Source organism: Periophthalmus magnuspinnatus, chromosome 10, assembly GCF_009829125.3.
Source record: "Periophthalmus magnuspinnatus isolate fPerMag1 chromosome 10, fPerMag1.2.pri, whole genome shotgun sequence".
NCBI lineage: Eukaryota > Metazoa > Chordata > Actinopteri > Gobiiformes > Gobiidae > Periophthalmus > Periophthalmus magnuspinnatus.
Genome location: NC_047135.1, coordinates 23,836,490 through 23,855,612, shown reverse-complemented (window position 1 = coordinate 23,855,612; position 19,123 = coordinate 23,836,490). Strand labels below are relative to the sequence as shown.

Below are 19,123 nucleotides of genomic sequence, written 5' to 3'. Positions count from 1 at the left end.
TCTGATGTTTCTTGTAACCTGGACCCTTGCAGTGGCTTTAGCAGTAACATGCGTTCGTAACATGTTATAGGCATGTGCAGGTGCTAAGGTGTTATCACCGCTTACCCAATTTCACTTCAGTTAAAAGTGCATGCTTTGAATGAATACAGATTTTCCTAACATATGTAACTTGCTCACACATTAAACTTTCATAGATATCGCACATTGTATTGTTACTTTACCATTTAGATTATCAAGCAAAACCAAGTCATTAATCAATACTAATGCTAATATTGTAACTAAGCTTGTCACGAAAACAAATATATTGATGTAGACAATATAGACGATACTGAAACAAATTTATGCCACTGACAAAATAACCCAAAAGAAGGAATACCCCTCAAAAAACTATTCTAAATGTACAATATTGTTAAAAAATCAGGAGCTGCACTAAATAAACAGAAGGAGTTTGCATCTGTAATGAGTCATAGAAGGGATTTATTCAGTCTTTTACACCTTAAATCTTATCTAAAACCAAAACATAACCAAAGATTCCCTAGTAGTGCAAAGAAATAGTACACGTGATAAATATTGACCCAAAAAAATATTGTTCCAGCTTTCATATATTGAAAGATAAGTCGATATAGTGATTATTGTGACAGGCCTAATTCTAACTAGATACTGATTTCCAGAGACTGCTGGTGGAAAATAGGAATTCTGACACAAACGTATTTACTCTTTTTTGTGTTCTGCATTGCCCCTAATATATAAACAGATAATCAACAGTAAAAAATTGTCCAATAGTTTTGGCATGGTCTATATCAGAACTAGTAAGAGGCAATGATACCATTAAATAAACAAGTATAATTGTGTGGATAATGGCTGTCTATTGTCTATATAACACATTAAAAAGATACATTATTATAGAATTTGTATTGAAGTGTATTGTGACAACTTAATTTAGGACAATAAATAGATACTGATCTTGGCTATAGCAATTTTATGTGCAAATGTATTTAAAATTCCATGCATTTTCAGATTGCAAAGTTTGCAATCTGCACTTTTTGATATCAGCACTTTTTGATCACTTCAGTATCACAATCAATATTATTGTTTTTCCTTTATTCTGCCTTCGGCCTATTTGTTTTGTTATTCATTTATTGTTGTGTTAAAAGGAAAAACGCACGTGTTATGTTAAATTTTGTAAGACGGTTTATTATCACATATTTAGTTGTTTAGTTGTTTTATTTTGGATTTGAATGCTGAATGCTTTCTTTTCCACGGCTTACATTTAGTGTTATAGAAGAAAGAAAAACGCTGACTCTGCCTTATCCCCGTTACTCCAAAGATTGAATGGGCATCGACTTCTCCGCGCTCTGATTGGCCGAGGCAGCCCCAGCGCAATGGCTAACGTCTCGGGGAGTTTCCTGGGCCGGGATCGCGTACTTTATGTATAGCACCTGTTGTACCGTCTGTTTGGCACTTTCCTAAAGGGCCAACCCCGGCACACTCCACGTCTCTCTCCCCAGAGCTGCGAGCGCACACCCCCGCAGACTGCACAAGGCGCGCTCGGCCAAAGTTCTGGATCAAGTTGCTCCTTTCGTAAACGCTTCTCTCCTGGGATCTATTTGAACTGAATCAACTTGCAAGCGTGCGTAACTAACATTTATCAGATGAATACTCGCCACAAGGAACCATTCGGTGCAACTTTGGTTCACTTTTATCCAACTTTCTCGCGACAGGTGGGCACACGCTTTACGCAGCGCCAACCGTGAATAACATTACAACTTTTGGGCAATCTGGAAACATATTGAGGAGCAGGATTATGTGGATTCTACTCTGCGTCTACCCTCTCCAAATGTGCCCAAATACGCACTGGTGTCCGCGCGTCTGGTGATATACTGGCTATACTCTATACCGTCCCGTGTATAAGCGCTTCGTGTTCGCCCACCACTACCACGTCCACCACTCCATCCAAATGATCCTTCCATTGGGTCTCCTCGTTACATGGCTTCTTCTCCAACAACATGGGTCCAGAGCGGAGTCGAGTCATGTCAGCAAGTTCCAGCTAACGGGGTCGATAAAGGAGCAAAACGGTAAGTGGCACTGTCTGCGCGCTTAAGTTGTGGTGAAAGAGTGGTATGAATGAAGTCGTTTCATTCATAGATCGTTCCAATGTAAGCAGTAATACCCTGTGCAGATTTGTAACTTTTAGTAATGTGATGTATCATGTTGTAAACCTAAAGTGCACTAACATTTCGGGTGGGAGGCACGTCACCTGCTTGGAGATATTATTACTGCGCCTGATATGTTACACACTGTGCCATAATACCTATCCATATTTCGTTATGATTGTTTTTATTGCTCCAAAATTGCTTGAAAAACGTACACACTTACTATGAGCAGTGATCTGACTCGTAGTGCCATAGTGTAACAGTGCAGTCCTCTCCCAGAAAAGTTACATAGTGCACCTTTAAACTGGCAATGATGACCTGGTGTTGTCATATTTTAGACCTGGTTTAGTGTTGGTTTTAGACCTCGTGGAGTCCTAGTTCGGATTTGGTTCATTTCAGGTTTACAATTATTTATTCAGTCTGCATTCACACTATAGTCCTGGTTTGGTCCTGGTGTTAGCTCAGTTTTGTTTGGGTTTAGTCCTGTTCTTGTCCAGGTTTAGCTTCGGATTAAGTTCCAATTAAGTCTTCATTTTGATGTGGTTTATGTGTGAAGAGGGTTTAAACCTGGTTTAGTCTGGTTTAAATCCTGGTTTAGGACAGGTTTGTTCCTGGTTTATTCCTAGTCTTTACCTGAGTCTTGGTTTAGAGCTAGTGAACTCCTGATTTAATTTAAACTTGATGTAGTAGTCCTATTTAAGTCCTGGTTTAGTCCTAGTTTAGACCTGGTTCAGTCAGGTTGTAGTCCAGGTTTAATTAGAGCTGGATTAGTCCTGGGTTAATCCTAGATTCTATACCAGATTGTCTTGATTTCATATTGGTTTAGTCCTGATTTTAGTAAAACTTTATGTAATGGTTCTGGGTTAATCCTGGTCTAGTCCTAGTTCAGGTCTGGTTCAGTGTGATTGTAGTCCTGGTTTACATTTGGTTTTGACCTGATGTAGATTTAATTTAGACTTGATGTGTTCTCCTATCTTAGACCTGCTCTAGTCCTAAAGTTCAGACCTGCTTCAATCCTGGTTTAGTCTTTCTTTACACTGTCTGTATTTGAAAAGCCCAAGTTCTGTGTTTTGCCTGGCCGTGTGTGCGTAGGAAGTCCAACATTACCTTGTTTTTAGCTTTAAAGCGTAGCCGTCTGTGAGTGTTTGGAAAAGGGGGGGAAAACCCTCTGAAATTCCACATCCCGGGGGACAAGTTCAGCCTGTGATCCTAAAAAAGGGGCCATTCATTCAGCACAAGTGGCTCCAGGCGATGTCATTTGCCCCTACGTCTGAAGTGCACTATCAAGTTCACTACTTCGGTTTGGTCCATACTATATATTTCATGCCTATAGGATATAAGGACACTATCAAAGTCCTAAGGGTTCACTGCACACCCAAATAAGAATAGGTTGTGTTCATGTTCTATTTGATGATGTCATAATTTTGCTAATTTCCCTGTTTTTGAAAGAAATATCCAAACTTATGATCCACACATTTTGAACCTGATTATTATTTGTTTTGGGATTGATTTTGGGAATCCTTTCAACCAACAACAATTACCTCTTTGGGGTGAGTAATGGCACCATTTTGTAAAGTGATCATGCAAAAAAAATGAATAAATCACTTATTTATACTGACAGAGAAGACGTTGAACTTTGTGCCAGTTTTTGTTTTATGTGGATAGACCAAATAATGGCAGACATTAACCATAAACTAGGTCAACAAATCTGCAATCTGACAGCAAACTCCCCCATAGAAATCTTACCTCCTCAGTTTTAAACAATAGGGATTCTACAATATTGCACTGTCACGTGGATGTGATCTATTACTGTATTTCAGGGTGAGTGTGGTGTTTTGGAGTGTGGAGGGGCTCTTGAGGGAGTGCACTAATTGAGAAGGCACTATGTCTGAAGTGTACTATCAAGTTCTCTATATTTTGGTTTGAGCCATGCTGGTGCCTCTGTGATGTAAGGAGACTACCAAGCTCCTTAAAATTCCCTGCATGCCCTCATGAGAATCACTGTAGTTCAGGGTGAGTGCGCTGTTGCTATGACAATGGTGTTAGAGTGTGAAGGAGTATGAAGGGAGTGCATTAGTAGACTAGGTATTATGTCTGAAGTGCTTTATTAAGTTCACTTCTTCGGTTTGGTCCGTGCTGGTGCCTATAGCATATAAAGAAACTACAAGGTCCTTAGGGTTTGGTTTTGGAGTGTGGAGGGATTTTGGGAAAGTGCACTAGTGGGCATTATGTCTGAAGTGTATGCTACTATCAAGGTCACCACTTGGTTACTGGTTTTTGCCTATGGTGGTTCCTATAGGATGTAATGAGACTACCAATGTAACACTTATATTGTTCTATGCACTATTTAGTCACTATTGTTTAATTATTGTGTTATAATTTTGAAACATGCATGCTCTACCTGCTGCAATAAAAACTGAAAACAATCTATGATGGTTAGGAGACATAGATTGTTCATTGAGAAGGATGCTCCTAAATCACTCACTTACAGTTTGAGGACATGCTAGACGGTTTCTGGCTGCTGGTGCGCCACTGTGCATTTTTAGTATTTTTACCGCTTATGGCACTGAAATTGTAATTGTGTGTCACTGAATTGAGTTCAACACAATCTGGGATGGCTCTTACTGAAAGCGACTAGAAGGTCATGGTAATCATTTGAATCTGATTGGTTGAAGAAAAGATGAAAAATCAGCATGTTCAGAGTGCAAACCTCCCAAAAACAAATCATGTTTGCAGTGTGGGGCCTTTACACTGTCTCAAAGTCAAAGTGTTGTGCCTAATAATAAATCCACATCCAGTCACAGTCTGCAGTCGAAGCCAACCAGATAATATGAAACAAAACTGCGCCAAAATCTGCCTCTTGCTCAGTCTCGATAATTCACAAATAAAGAGCCATATGCAGCAAAAGTAAAACTTAAGCATGTGTCAGTCCATGAGTGGATCAGCTGTGCACTCTGGTTCATTTGTATACACATTTGTATTGAGTTATAACTGAACATTGTATGGGCAAGTCTTTTAAAATATGAATTAACATAGTTGTAATGTAATTCAAGGTTTGAAAAGTATTTTCTTAATAATATTGGCCATTAATTTACATAAAAAATACAAGCATAAAAAAGAACTGTTCAGCAAGGGGAATGTACCTGTCTATCAGTCATTTGACGTTACTGTATTTCAGACCTCTGGATCTATTCTTAACGCTGTTGTCACTATCTACTGACCACCAGACCCAAATAAGTATTTTAAAACTGACTTTGGAGCTTTTTTACACGTTTCCATACTTTCATTGAATGTCATATTAATTCAGTATTCACTTAGATAATACCAATAGCTCCCTTACCAAAGATTTCACATCCAGTTTGGATTTTGGCAGTTTGTTTCCCCACTCAAATGGACATATTTTGGACCTTATCTGCTGCTCAGGTGTGTCAGCCACAGACTCTAACACAAACTGTATCCCTTTCTCTGACCACATGCTACTTACATTCAATGTCAATCTGACTCACTCCAAATCCAGCCCTTCTCACACCATAACATTTTGCAAAATAAGGACAGGGACTTGAAAACTTTATCCTTGCAGATCAGAAACCTCTGCAGTCCTGACATTTTTGCAGCTCCAGATCACCTGGTCCCTCATTACAACACCCATCTCCAAAAGATTCTCAACACTCAAAACCAGATCTGTGTCACACCGCAACCTGGTTCACTCCCGCTCTCAGACATTTAGAAGCAAAAGACCGCCGACTTGAAAGACTCTACAAGAAAACCGAACTGACTCTTCAGAAAGACATGTACACAAACCGCACTCTCCACTACAAAGACAGCATCTCCAAAGCCAAATTCACTTACTTCTCCAGTTTAATCAGCTCAAACAAGGGAAATTCCAAAGCCCTCATCTCTCTCCTCACTAAAATCACTAAACCTCCTGACTCTCTCCTATCTCATCTCTATTGTTCTGATTTCTGCAGCACGTTGGCCTCATTTTTTACCACAGAAATCCAGCTTATTCACCAACAACTAACCCCCTCCTCTGCTCTAACTCCATCGGCCTCTCCTGTCACTTCCACCCCATTTTCATCATTTACCCTGCCTTCTGTCAATCAAATCTCCCTCTCATGTCAACTTGACCCACTCCCCAAAGCCCTTGTCAAAGCCACCCTTCCATCTCTGGCTCCTCTCATCACCTATATAATCCACGTCTCCCTTACCTCAGGAACTGTTCCCTCACTCCTCAAAACTGTTGTTGCTGTTTTTTTTTTTCAAGAAACCTGATTCAGATCCCATTGAATAACTCCTGCCCCATCTCTAACCTCCCATTCATCTCCAAAGTCCTTGAAAAAACGTCATTCTTTTCTGTCTTCCAATAATATGTATGAACATTTCAAATCTGATTTCCAATCCCTCCATAACAATGAAACTGGCGATCTCCTCTTTGTGGACTTTAGTTTATTATCCATCCTCCTTTGACACCATCTCCTATTCCATCCTTCTTGACCGACTCTCTTCTATTGGCGTCACTGGCCCTCTCCTGGTTTCACTCCTAGCTTTCTAACCACACCCACTTCATTCAACTCCAAATTTTCACCTCTCATCTAGTCTCCATCACTACCAGTGTTCCCCAGGGTTCTGTCATCGGCCCCCTGCTGTTTATCCTCTACCTCCTCCTTTGGTCACATTTTACAGAAACACCATATCCACTTCCACAAACTCCACACTCCCACACTCGCTTTTCTACTGTTTTCATGAAGTTAAATCCTGGTTCACCTCAAATTAAAGAAGTAACAGTAGCAGTGGCGGTGGTGATAGTAATAGTAGTAATATTGATTGACTGTTGCTATTTGTCTTATTGTAAGTGCAGCAATAGTAGAAGCATCAGTAGTTCTACAAGTATCTAGAAATAAAAATCAAAGTTGGTACATTTCTTTTTGCTGCTATTGTTTACAACCATTTATAGTTTCAAAGTGTTTCCTCAAACTCCTGTATTACCCAGAGGCATGTACTTGACACTTGATACTGTAGTAACAAGAAAGACTGCTGTATTGTGGTTATAAATCTGCCCAATTAAGCACTCGCTAAAATTTCAAAGACTGTGTTGGACAAAAGTAACCTAATCCCACATGCTTTCAGGCAAACAGTTTAGACCTAAATATATTGCTTTCTTCCTCTTACATCTTCTACTAGCCTACTACGACTGTACTACCCTAACCTTTACTTGTATTGCTGACTTCATCGATGTATTCTAAAGTCCAGCAGGTGAGCAAGTCAGTCCAGCAAATTAGTGTGCTTAAAATTTCCCGCAATGCACCTTCAAAAGTACTGTCCTACGAAGGTCACTAGATTGGTCAATTTAGATCATGATGCACTGCCTATGTGTGAATTCACTCCATAGTCCCACACCCTTTAGTGGATTATATAGTGCACTCATTCAGTACTCAGCTCACTACTTTCTCTTTGCCATGGGTCATGTGACTGTGGTGTCTAGGTGAAAAATAAAAAAAGGTAAAAATGTAATGGAAAAACAACATCAGACAGCGGTCTTGAATAGGACCCAACGTGACTGAATGAAAGTAGATTGAAGCACTGTTACTGATTATGAATAAACCACTCATACTGTAAATAAATTGTTGCTGTGTATTGTTCCTGGAGTTAGCGGCTTACCTTAGCTTGAGTTGTTACATGTTTCCCAAAAAGCTGAATAATCAAGTCCGTTTTGTAATTTAAGATGTTAGCTAAAATATGAATTAATTGTCCATGAATACTTGAATGTCAGTTGGATTTGATCAATATGCTTTACAGAAATCAATTTATTTTGAACTTTATTAAACATTTTTTCACCCAGAAGCCAACGTTGCATGACCTGCGGGAAAGTACTGAGCTGAGTGTCCAAATCACACTCTTGAGTCTGCTGAAGAGTGTAGGACTATATAGTGAATGAGAGGTTAGGGGCTAGGATGGACATTTGGACACAGCCCATATGATATAACAGGCTATGTGACCCCGCTGAGAAGCAGAGCTGTGGTGAGCAGCAATCTGTCACAGCCAGGGGTATGGTTTACATGTACTCTCTGAAGTATGTTTGATTCACTTTTTCAAGAAAATTTTCTCGAGAGTGGTTTTACCCCATCATGATGGCACACATACATTAATAAAACTGCATTTTTTAATTGTAAAATCACTTCTTACTTACTTTTTACGCCACTAACTAATTCTAAAGAGCAATTGAAAAAGGGAGTGTTAAATCAATATTGGCATACACTGATAAAGTGCTAAAGTGCTGATATATAGATTCAAGTTTTTTTATTTGCTTTTTTCATCCTTTTATGTTCTATTATTTGAAAATTTCAAAATGTTCTAAATGCATTCAATACTTTTCACTCTTACTCAAGTCAAAATTTTGATTATTGTTCATTTTCTGGTTAACAATTATGTATACGCATAGTTTTAACACCATACTAGGTCAATGAGGGAACGCATGACTACTTGACAAACTACTTTCAAGTAACTGCACTCGTAACCACTGCTAATGTTGATGTTTTACTCAGCCTTCTGGTTCTGTGTGCAGGCAGGGTCTGGGTTGCCAGATTGTAAATGACATTTCCAGGTGCGTGTATGTGGTGGGGAAACATGACCCAGGCCAGTGCTTGGCCAGTAGCGGCTCACAGATATGGAAGATAACAGGATCATCTGTCTGCTGCTTGGTTGGCTAATTGGCTCATCACCACAGCACAGACACAACCATCTCGAGAATGTAGAGCTGCGTCTGCATAAAAGAAGGATTTAGAACAAACCATCTATAAAGATTTATGGAGGATAACTGCAAATTCACATATGTTTATAATAGTGTTTTCACCATACAAACATTTCAAACTCAATTTTGATACTAAGGAATAGACTTGATACTCAATACTGAATACTGTAAAAACATGGATGGTGACATTCATTAAAGGTGACTATGTAAGTTCCTGGCGGAGTGCCACATTCTTGACTTCATGGAGATGTTATTGGTTTGCCTTGTTTCCAAGGTGGCCAATAACATATTGTTTTAGCAATAAAGGATATTATATTCATTTTAATGTATGCAAGATTGATAAATAGTTATTATAAGTAAGTATACAGTGGTCCCTCGCTATAAGGCAGTTCACCTTTCGCGGTCTCGCTGTTTTGTGGATTTTTTGAGTGAAATTGTTCATGATTTTTTTTTTTTTTTACATTGTATGAACGTGCATTGTGTTCTGTGTCCTGATTGGCTAAGGGACTGTAGACCATTGTCAATCTCCTCTGTGCCGTGTCTCCTGTACAGTACATATTGCGTTTAGCTTGCCAAATTTACTATTACTATTAATTAATTAAACAAGAGAGAAATGTGAGAAAATGTTAATGCCTATCTGAGAAAAATGTATAAAGTGTGTGGTGAGAGGTTTTAAAACATATATAATAATTGTAAAAAAATAAAGCTGACTACTTCACGGATTGCAGGTTATTTTTAGAACGTAACCCAGGGGACCACTGTACACATTTGAATACAGATACATACAAATTATTATAGAAATACATACATACATATAAGAAAATTGACAAATAATCCTTAAGCAAACCATCTTTCAGTCACTTACAGTAGATACTTACAGCAAATCTCATCCAATGAGGAGGTCAATGTCCAGACATCTAAGCCCAAAACTCCTGATAACCAACTACAGTCTGACAGCACACCAACTGAGGCTAATGAGGAACCTCCAAATGTATCTTCTTCATTTACTAATTCATCTACACCAAATTCTGAGCCAGAAGAGTAGACTTTGAATGGACAGGCGACAGAAAACAGACCCAATGAGGAGGTCGGTGTCTAGATATTTGACTTTGCAGGTGAGCTCAAAAGTTCTAAAAAGAGGAGGAACATCAACAGGAGGGAAAAACAAACTGCAAGAATCCTAGTTAACCTCATCCAACTACACTTTAACAGCAGACCGGCTGAGAGCAATGCGGAACCTACGCAATTAATAATTATAAAATCCTATACAGGATTCAATGTGATTCCTGGGATTAGTCTGATTTGAAGTATGCATTTCATATATCTAGTGACACAGAGATGTGATTGGTAAAAGATAGTAAAGCAGGGTGTAGGGTTATATCCTGATGAAAGTAATGGAGATGTTATGTATTGCACCTTTACATGTCAAACACCTGTCTGAATACTCGAATCTCAAATGAAAAAGACTGACAGCTGGGTTTCAGCCCCCTGTTTATAAGCAAATATGTTGCTTTAAATTTGTAATTGCTATGGTAAGGGTCCTTTTTTTGTTGTTTTTTCTTTTTAATCATTCTGAAACGTATGGATACCTAGACGTGGAAACCAACCACACCCATCTTTATACATAACAACATAAGAATGAAACTAGTATAATGTAATGAAGATTCTGTACTAGTGTGGCAGAAAAACTAGAGCCATAATGTGGCCTAATTTCCCATATGCTTTCGACAGCTTCCCTTGTGTTTTCAGACCTTTATCAGTAAAAGTGTGTATGCAGATGAACTGATAAACATATGGCTAAATGTGCATCATCAGCTCTGTCACTGTCACTGCTCGCTGACATCAGCTCTTTATACAGAGTGCTGCTGGGTACTCAAGACCCTAGAGACATCAGTCTGACAGCTCAAGACTATTATTAATGGTATAAATATTATGTATATGCTGCAAGTCTGACCCAAGACATATTACCTTTATTTTTTATAATCAACTTTTGTTAATGAAATAAACCATACATTTTTTTCAGTTGATCTGAAATTATGATATGAAATTATGGTGTACATTGTAAAAATCATCCTTCTTTTGATCCATTCTTCGTAGTGATGGGGCTTTTGGTCCTTTTAGGGAATCCGAATCATTTGGAGCCATTCATTTCAAAGAGCCGCTCAAAAGACTGGCTTTGAAAGAAAAAGATTTGGTTCTTTTAAAAAAAATGAGATCCAGATACAACTGTCCACGTTAAGGAACCATTCAAAAGAGCCAACTCCTTCACGAATGTCACATCACTAATTCTTCAACCAATGCTACTCAACTAGACTCTTGGATCAGGAGAAACCTACCTAGCTTGAGGGTTAGCTTAATGTCCATGTTTCAGTTTGCTTAGGGATCCAGAATACTAAGACCCACTCAGTATGTGCATCAGACCTGAACTTTTTTCACTGTAAGGCAAGAATGCACCAAATTTGAACTATTAAAATAAAAGGGAGTGTGAAATAGGTTTAACTATTTCCATGGTCCACATGCCACTGAAATGCATTTAGTTCAGTGGATAAGAACTCTTGTATTGCATTTCATTAAAGCTAGCCTTTCATTTTAGCTTCCTGTTGACATTAGCTTTTAGCATTACCCTGCGATTTGCTAGCAGTTTTGCCGGTTTCCAATCTCTCCAGTCATCTTTATACCACCTCTTTATATCATCTGAGTTCTTTCCCTTACAAGGCCATGTTTGCTGCCCTCCTATCCAACCAGTGCGGACCGCGTATTAGCCAACAGCGGTCAAATATTTGGAGGAGACGAGGATATTCCAAGATAATCCCACAAAGCAGCCGTCCGGTGCCCCCCAAACGCAGTGTGTGCCAACAGGGTGAAAGTATGCAACGTGCCGAGCAGCCAATGATCACAGACAAGCCCGCTGCACTGGAGATTAGCAGATTAAGACACGGCTAAGGTGAGCTGGGTCAGAGCAAGAGTCTGCAGGGGAATCTATAGTAAAGAGTATATCCAAGTAAATGCATTTCAAACTGTCAATGACCAGCTTGGGTGTTGGAGAGGTCTACAGTTAATCCTTTGTCAGTAAAAGCATGTGGCTTGGAGCAGTTTTGAGGAAGGAATTTGAATATTTTTTGTATTTTTTTATTATTGGTTATATAATTTTTTTCACTCAGCCCTAACATCAGATATTGTTTACAAGGAGAACTAATTTAAAAGTCTGAAAAAATGTAATAAAAATAACTGAAATTTGCAGCACAATCTTCCAAATTCAGGATTTTTTTTTCTTCTATATTTTTAGAGTATTTTATTCATTTTGTTATCTTTGAAACTTATACAGCCACATTTTAGCACAATTCTGATGGATTGTTTGGTGTGTGGAGAATCCCCCAAAATATAGCGTCTTTCTTTTATTTTACCTCAACACAAATTTTATAAACTAGAGAAACCCATTTTTGACAATATCATCCGGTCCTAGTTATCAAAAACTGACCTTTGTAATGCTTGAAACAGCTGCCTGATCTTCTTGTGATTCATAATTTTTCCTCTATGTTTTTAGAGTTCATTCTTCAATAGACTCATTTGGATCATTTCAGCCCAAAAGGTTGATCTGAGGTGAAGCTGGCACAGACCTGAGAATTATGCGCCCCGCAGACACAGTTATGACATAACAGGGCCTTAGCAACAACCAGCAGAAAGGCATTTTGCTCCAAATCCATCTGCACAGTCTGCACAAAAGATTGGTCCTCACTCAGAGTATTGTGTATTGTAAACTCAAATCTCCTTATCACAAACAACACATGGCAACAGTGGGTATATTTATTCACTTATGGTATATGGATCTAAAAATAACTGATACTAAATATTTAACTGCAGTAACTATATGTATGATTGTTTTAGGCTATGACATGTTCACACTGGACATTTGGACATTTTAAATTGCAATATTCATGTAACACGACTGTCTAATATTTGTTTTACAACAGAGGTTTTACTGCTCAAAAATGCTTGCAAAACATGCATTCTTACTGTGAGTGTCACTTTTTCATAGATCTGACCCATGTGACTTATCTATCTCCATGGAGACAGGAGATAAGCCAAGTTTAAATCAGATCTATGAAGCATAAATGACTTTTAAGGTGCTTTATTATAGTTGTTTCCCCTTCTCACTTACCCTCTCAAAGTTGCATTTGGAGTGATGCGTGTTATCCTGCTTATAATTGCAGAGAGAGTGCAGAAAAATAATGCAGTGTACCTTTTAACTATTTTCTTCGGGATTATCACAGTAGTGACTAAATGCTCATCGTTAGGAAATTAAGAGAATACAACTTGGGATGGAACGTCAAAAAGTGCCCGTTACCGTGGAAATCCACCATGTGTGTGGCAGTAGTGCAAATAAATGTCCACAAAATTAAAATTAAGCAAAAGCATGGTGACCAACCCGATAAACTGTTGGGTCACTACTGGTAAATGCAACTATCACTCTTAATCTTAATAATCTGAGAATACTTTTGAATGAATGCTAAGTTTAGTATTTAACATCTTAAAATCTCCATTGGTTTAACATTAGGTTCACTGAAAATTCTATGATGTGTGATGTCACAATCCCAAGTTCTAAAGCATTCTTACAAAACTACAAATACAAAATTTAAGGCATACTGTCTAAACCAGACTTGGAGATACTTATCTATGCATTTGTCTCCAGTAGCTTAGACTACTGTAACAAGCCTTAAGACATCCAGGACACTGTCGCTCGGGTCCTGACTAGAACCAGGAAGTAAGAGCACATAAGTCCTGTGCTCAGGTCTCTGCACTGGCTTCTTGTGGCTCAGAGAAGAGACTTCTCTCCTTATGTACGAGTCTTTCCATGGACTAGCACCAAAGTACATCTCCGACATGTTAGTGCCATATGAACCATGAGGACTTCAGGGACCGGCCTCCTGCTGGTGCCCAGAGTCAGGACTAAACATGGGGATTCAGCGTTCCAGTTTTATGCAGATAAAACCTGGAACAGTCTTCCTGAAGATGTGAGACAGGCCTCAAAACAGTTCTGTTTAGCTGTGCATATGACTGAAAGGTTTATATTCTGCATTCTTCTGATGATTATTTGTTTAGAATTGTTGTATTATGATTTTAATACCTTTCTGTAAAGCAAACACTGTGTACGACTTGTGCTATACAAATAAACTTGCCTTAAAATAAAATAAAAAATAAAATTCCCCCTCAGTATCTCAGTAAATACTGTACCATGAGGTGAATACAATAACATATTTTTTTTGGTGTGGATATTGTTAAAAAAAACTACTTACAATGGGTTAAAAACACATATGTTCTACAGTAAATGAAAGATTTTGAAGAAGTCATTTTGTTCTCTGCAGTAACTGATACTCAAAACACTACCTTTACTCAACCCAAATATTCCATTTCATCCACGTATAAAGCCAGAGAACATCTTTAGACCATAACGAACTATGAAACAAAAAGCAGTCATTTTTATACCCTCTTACGACCCGTTTACATACCGGTAATAAAAATACACTTACTACCAAATTGTTCAAAGCACAGCACATCCAAGCAAGCCATATTTTATTGCACAGAACGCCACTGCCAAAACGTCTTCTCAACCCATGCGTGACCACTACATAAATCTATATATTCTCTTACAATATGGCTCCCTTCTGACAAACCTTGAGGGATATTATTTATTTTCGTGCCAAATGGAGTAATGGCTGCCGTGCAAACTTCGGCAAATATCTGGGAAACCTATTTTTAAGACGCAAGCGTTTTGGACTGGAGAACAAACATGGTGGTTTTATATAGGTGAAAGTGTATTCGCAATGTAAGCAGCTGGAATTCTACTTCTTGCCAGTGTTATTGTAAGCGGTTTCCATGCTTCTTAACTCTCGGTTTTAATTCGGAATTACGATATGGAGCTCTTAAAATGGTGAAACAAACAAGGGTTGACGTGGGATCAGTGCGCAGTCGGTAATGCAGGTCAGATGTGGCTGTGTGTATATATGTGGACTATGGGAAAGCGGTTGCAGTGCTGGTGGTGGCTTGATGGATATGCTTGGATGAATGAACAGTTAATCATTATAGAAGGCAGTGCTCGGGCAGTAGACGTCATGCTCGGGTGAATTAAAAGCATCAAAGAAAATATATGGGTCAAAAAATAGTGAACCTTAAGGTGGACAGGTTTGAGCCAGTTGATCTAGTCTGTCTCGTGAAAGAGGCTGATGTCTAGAATAATGTAGAGAAGAAAAAAAATCATCAAATAGTGGGCAATAGTGGTTCAGGTGGTGGAGTTCTTGGGCCAGAAACTTGCTTGCGTTAATGTGTTAATGTGTATATTGTGAAGTGACTTTGGGTTCTTGGGTCTTACAAAAATGCTGCGTATACTAAAAAGGAATTGGCCTCAGCGTGTAGAAACTCGACTCAAAACACAGCTCCAGTCATGGATTTGATCTGAAAACATCATTTTAACATTTTATGGAAAGAAGCAGTTCAAAAAAATCAGTTTACAATAGACTGTTCCAAGAGTGACGTGTTTAGAATGTTTTTACCACTTTCACGCTGTGTGTCCAACTATTCTATCTCATTCATTTTAACAGCAAAATAAAAACAGACAGCCCAGATAAACGGTTGTTTTTTCATGGCTTTGTTACATTTGGAGACAAGCGGTAACAGTCAATATCCAGCATCCAGCTCGAGTTTTATAATGCATGCAGGATTTGAAATACTTGATGGCATAATACCAAAATGTCATTGTCAAACTGTTGTGGTCCGCTATATTTTTGGTGCATTATTGTCCAGTATAACGCAAGACTAACATTGATAATCTGCATAAAATAGTGCTACAGTGGTAATGTTTTATTATGAGGCTCTGGTGTCACTTAAGTGTGGTCATTGGAATTGCATTGGAGCTAATGGAATGTTGTGGTGTTCTGTTCAAATGCCTTTCAAGCCTTCCAAAGCATTGTAGTCATTATTCATTAGTGGTAAACTGTTTTGTTAGTGTAGCTGCCCTGGGGTTTAGTGACAGAAACAAGACACAATCTGCACCGCTGGTCCAAAACCGCTTACACAAACAAAGGAGTGGGTGCTTAAAATAAAATAAAAAATGCATACCCAACCAGTACTTGAACGATACTTGGTGTCTTGCCCAAAGATATAACAACAGTACGCATTGGTTGGAACGAGGATCAAACTGCTGACCTTTAGGATGGTGGGCAGAAATGCTAACCACTGATGCCGCATATTGAAACTTTTGCTCAAGCCTTATAAATCCAACAGCTCCTATATCCTCTTTACATCTCCAAATGTCAAAATTCCACTCGCACTACATATATTTGCAGTCACGGATTTCCTCTCTTGATGAAAGTTTCTATACAGAGTGCACACCTCTGTAAACTTCCCTATTTTATTTTGGAATGTCAGATCCCCGAATAGTCTGTTTAAATGTTAGAAAAACTATATCCTGTATCAGCGCCATTAGGAGGGTTTTCCACACAAGCACACGGCCCTTACAAGCCTGTCTATGTGTCCTGTCAGAGGGAGGACGGGGGGGAGGGGTTCCTTCATCAACACACTGCGGAAAGGGGAGTCCTGGGATAACACTGGCGTTGTGTTCAGCAGGGCCCTGTGCATGGGGTTTGGAGTGATGAAAAATTTGCACTGTTGCCATAGTATAAGCCAAAGTTAACTTCCAGAACTGAAGAAACGGCTTGGATGAGCAGAGAAATGTCTTCATTACTACAACTTTTTGTCCAGTTGACAGATTTAACTTTGTCTTTTACTACAGATCAGACCTGGACGACTGAGGGATTACACAGACATAGTTGCCATAGCAATTAAAAAGTGCTGCACCTGAATTTTACTGTAATTTTAAAGGGTTTGCAGTGGTCCACGGATATTCCTCACTTACCTTATGCAATCCGAGCATCCTAATTATTCACCACAATGAGACTATAAGCACGTTTCACATCTTTCATTACAGCTAACAACAACTAGCATGCTAACCACTCACTTGCGTTTCAGAAAATAAAACACGATAATTAGATTCAGACTGTACATCACAGATTTACAGTATTTTAACCTCAAGAGCTGCTTATACAATATATCTGGATGAAAAAAAATGGGTCCGACCCTTAAACAATTCAAAACTAAATATATCTTTTGAATGAAAACTCCTCAAAATGGTGCCTGTAAACAACAATTTGAAACCCATGAATACAGAAGAGTTGAAATACTGAGGCCCTTCTTGTTTACTCCTGGTTTAGACATGGTTTCGCTTGGTCCTGCTTAAGACTTTGCTTAGGCCTGGGTTAGTGTGTTTGTCTTTGCAAGCTGGATAGACCTGATTAGTACAGTTTAGTTCAGGCTTTAAACTGCTATACTGCTAGATTTAATTTTGGTTCTACCTGGTTAATGTTGTTTTGGTTCTCTCTGTTGTGGTTTAACTAGGATTTTTTAATAGACCCATCTCTGCAAAGTTGCGTAATAAGCTAATAGGCGAAACTCCACTTCCACGTGCTTACAGCTCCACAAAGAAGTCACGCTTATCCAAAGACACTCATATCTGGGTTGGTTAGTCTATCTGGAGAGAAAGTGATCCGGGATAAGTTCAGCCAGCTTTGTACTCTGGTTTAGTGCTACTATAAGACCTGATGTAATCCTAGTTTAGATGAGGTTTAGTCTGGTATGTTTTTAATACAAATTGGGATCTCCAAAAAATATATATCTGGATTTTCTTATTTGAATATATATTTTTCATGTTTACCTACTTTTGAATCTTTCTTTCTTTTTCTATATGTGTTGATATAGATCCAAAATGCTCCTAACTCTCTGCATTAGGCTCTAGTTTAGTTCTGTTTTGTGTTTATCTTAGTCCTGGGTTAGCGCTGGTTTAGTCCTGGTTCAGTTCTTACATAAACAGTGAAAGCAGACCCTGAGACTCAAACTTTGACCTCTGCGGTGAGTACAACCTAACCTGTCAGCACTTTTGCATGGGCATTTCTGTACCTGACACACTGAGCAAGCCACTGCCTGCCTGCTGTTTGTCATCTCCCCCTACTCTCTGAGCTGAGGAAGTTTGTAAGCCATCTGGGTCAAAGGCTTAAGCCCAATCCTCCAGTTTGTCTCTGGATGACTGAATTTGTGTTAGTGCAGATTTGGTTGCTTGCAGACAGAGCTGTGACTGCGCACGGCTTAGTAACAGTATCCTGATCCCCGGAAGGCCTAAGAAGTGGACCTGTCAGTTTGAATACTCTGCACTATCATCAAGTCAGGGGAATCCAGAGGAGAGGTCTCTATTTGGATTTAAAAGGAAGAGCAGCAGTCATAATAACACTGAATGAATGTGTCTATCCAGGTGTATGCAGGAGTGAGTGAACTATATGAAATGAAACAAATGAAAATCTACTGAAGGAGTAGTTTTTGCTCCATAACTAGTAACATTATTGTAGTTCTATCTAGTTGGCAGAATCAAGTGGTCGAAATGAGTTTCCTCCACAGCGTTACTGGGCACTCCCTTAGAGGTAGAGTGAAGAGCTCAGGAACACAAGAGGACCTTGTAGTAGAGCCACTGCTCCTCCACGTGGAGTGGAGCCAACTGAGGTAGCTCAGTCATCAGATCCAGATAGCTCCTGGATGCCTCCCTGTGAGGTGTTCCAGGCATGTCCCACTGGGATGAGGCCCTGGGGAAGACCCAGGACACGCTGGTGGGCCTATGTCTCTTGGCTGGCCTGGAAACACCATGGGGTGCCACCGGAGGAGTCCCTGCATAGACTGCTGTCCCTGTGACACAAGCCCAGATAAGCTGAAGAAGATGGATGAATTATTGACTAATAACTTGTCCATAATGCCTAAACTAAAGTCTATTTGTGAAAGTTTTATGTAGACATTACAGGAAGATTTTACATTTGAGTTCCAATTTTAGTTATTCATTTGCCTTTATTTGGTTGAGTCTTTGGAAACGTGCATATTTTTAATGCCAAAGATAAAAAAAAATAAAAAAAACACTTACACTGCCTTCCTCTCCTCTAACTGCTTTGTGAGATTTCTCATTTTATCAGTAATCTCCAGGGAAAACTCATATTTAAAGAGCCTGGACACTTTTAGAGCAGTGACGCACTGCATTCCATGTGTTTTGCCCTTTATACCATGGTTAAAAGATGATAAAATTTGAGTTTTCATATGACCCCTTTAACCTGCCTACAACATGGAGTAAATAATTTTG

The 19,123-nt window shown here is 39.0% G+C and overlaps 1 protein-coding gene across 2 annotated transcripts in view; it reads left to right on the top strand.

The window, feature by feature from the left end:
• Window positions 1–1,421: 1,421 nt before the first annotated feature.
• The window catches only part of pdgfc (platelet derived growth factor c), a 94,125-nt gene continuing 76,423 nt past the window's right edge, over window positions 1,422–19,123 (top strand). Inside the window, exons 1-2 of one of the 2 annotated variants that reach the window (XM_055224576.1) lie at window positions 1,422–1,630; window positions 1,722–2,075. In XM_055224576.1, the coding sequence (XP_055080551.1) occupies window positions 1,958–2,075 (118 nt within the window). In that variant the 5' untranslated portion in view covers window positions 1,422–1,630; window positions 1,722–1,957. Of the gene's footprint in view, window positions 2,076–19,123 lie in introns of both variants that reach the window. The other variant, XM_033974209.2, reaches the window with a different exon arrangement.